Consider the following 1,397-nt stretch of genomic DNA (forward strand, 5'->3'; position numbering starts at 1 on the left):
GAAGGATATTTAGAAAATAATGAACAGAGAAAAAAACTGGAACCAATAAGAATACAATGTTATTCTAGAACAAATAATATATTTTTGATGGCCTCTTTAAAATTTTATTTCAAGAAAACGTGTCACTAAATATTCCCATGTGATAAATTGCATGATTAGTCATGCAGACAACAATCAATATCACATTTCTAAAATAAAAAAAATGGTACATAATTCTATATAACCATTACACAGTCACCAAATTAACCCAAACAATTACTGGCTCATCCTTCCCAACTGCCTCAGAGTACTAAAATTGGCCTAGTATGTTGATTGTTTAGTTAAAACATATTATTTGCCGGCATGAACCAGCCAAGAGAGGAGGGGAAAAAATAGTATTGGAGGAATCATCGTTACAAAAGCGAAAAACAAATTTTTCATCCGGAGGCTAAAGTACAACAGCAAAATCTAATACAATCTTTAATGGAAAAAATTGTTCCTGGCTGCAAACCTTTGGAAACAGCGCCTCTCGAAAACAAGAGCAAATAATTGCAGGCTTTGGAAACATAGGAGGACCCGCATTCGGGATCTTTTCATTGCAGCCAACTAGAAACTGAACTAGTTATCTCTATCTTGACGTTACAAGCAATAAGAATTATGTAATTGAAACCTAATTTTCCTCTATATATACAACCCACAAGTCGTTCAGGTATATATGTAAACATTTTTTGGGTATAACTACATTTGATTGAAACATCATGAAGAATACTAATGCTTTGAAATACATAGGAGTGCTGCTTGTATGGCTATTGTTTCTAAAGCCTTCCGTGGGTAGTCATTTTACCGTGTGGTCAGGTCCTGGGTGTAATAACCAGGCATTTCGTTACAGTGCCTGTGGTTGTTCGGACTTTTCGTTCCAGGCAGGATATGATTTTGTATACCAAGGACAAAGTGCCTCTGTGTATAGCGTTGCGAATTGTCAGGGCACAGCAGATATTCGATTTGATAGCAGTGGAAGCGGCTGCACTGGGATTCCCTGGACTAGCGTCTTCATCCAGTGCTGATAATGAATGCTTTTCCATTATATTGTATGCTCAGGAACAATGGGTTTTGTGTGTCTTTTAATTTGGTTGTGTGTATTTTCCGCGGAGTTAATTGAGTTAGATTTATATCTGGTGTAGTTTGTTAAATTTAGTAAGATTTGCACCTCGTCTTTATGATTGAGATGCATCGTTATAGTTAAGTCTTCTGTTATCGAATGTTAGTATGAATAAGAAAAGTGTCTGGTGTGTCTTTAGTTGTGTCTACTTTAGGATGAGTTCAGTCAGGATTTTCATCTGGTGTAGTTTGTTAAATTTAATAAGATGTGTATCTCGTCTCTACGACTGTTTAATCCAGTGTTTAATGAATATTTAATC

At 35.7% G+C, this 1,397-nt stretch overlaps 1 protein-coding gene across 1 annotated transcript; it reads left to right on the top strand.

Annotated features, from left to right (window-relative positions):
* The first annotated feature begins 737 nt into the window (after positions 1 to 737).
* Positions 738 to 1,043, top strand: LOC131067340 (antimicrobial peptide 1-like). The gene has a single exon (XM_058002300.2). It carries the CDS (start codon positions 738 to 740, stop codon positions 1,041 to 1,043), a length of 306 nt encoding a protein of 101 aa, XP_057858283.2.
* Positions 1,044 to 1,397: the final 354 nt, after the last annotated feature.

The sequence above is a fragment of the Cryptomeria japonica genome, chromosome 5, assembly GCF_030272615.1.
Source record: "Cryptomeria japonica chromosome 5, Sugi_1.0, whole genome shotgun sequence".
Taxonomy (NCBI): Eukaryota; Viridiplantae; Streptophyta; class Pinopsida; order Cupressales; family Cupressaceae; genus Cryptomeria; species Cryptomeria japonica.

Bases quoted from the DNA above. Each gene is read 5' to 3' on its own strand.
- LOC131067340 (XM_058002300.2), top strand. From the start codon at position 738: ATGAAGAATACTAATGCTTTGAAATACATAGGAGTGCTGCTTGTATGG.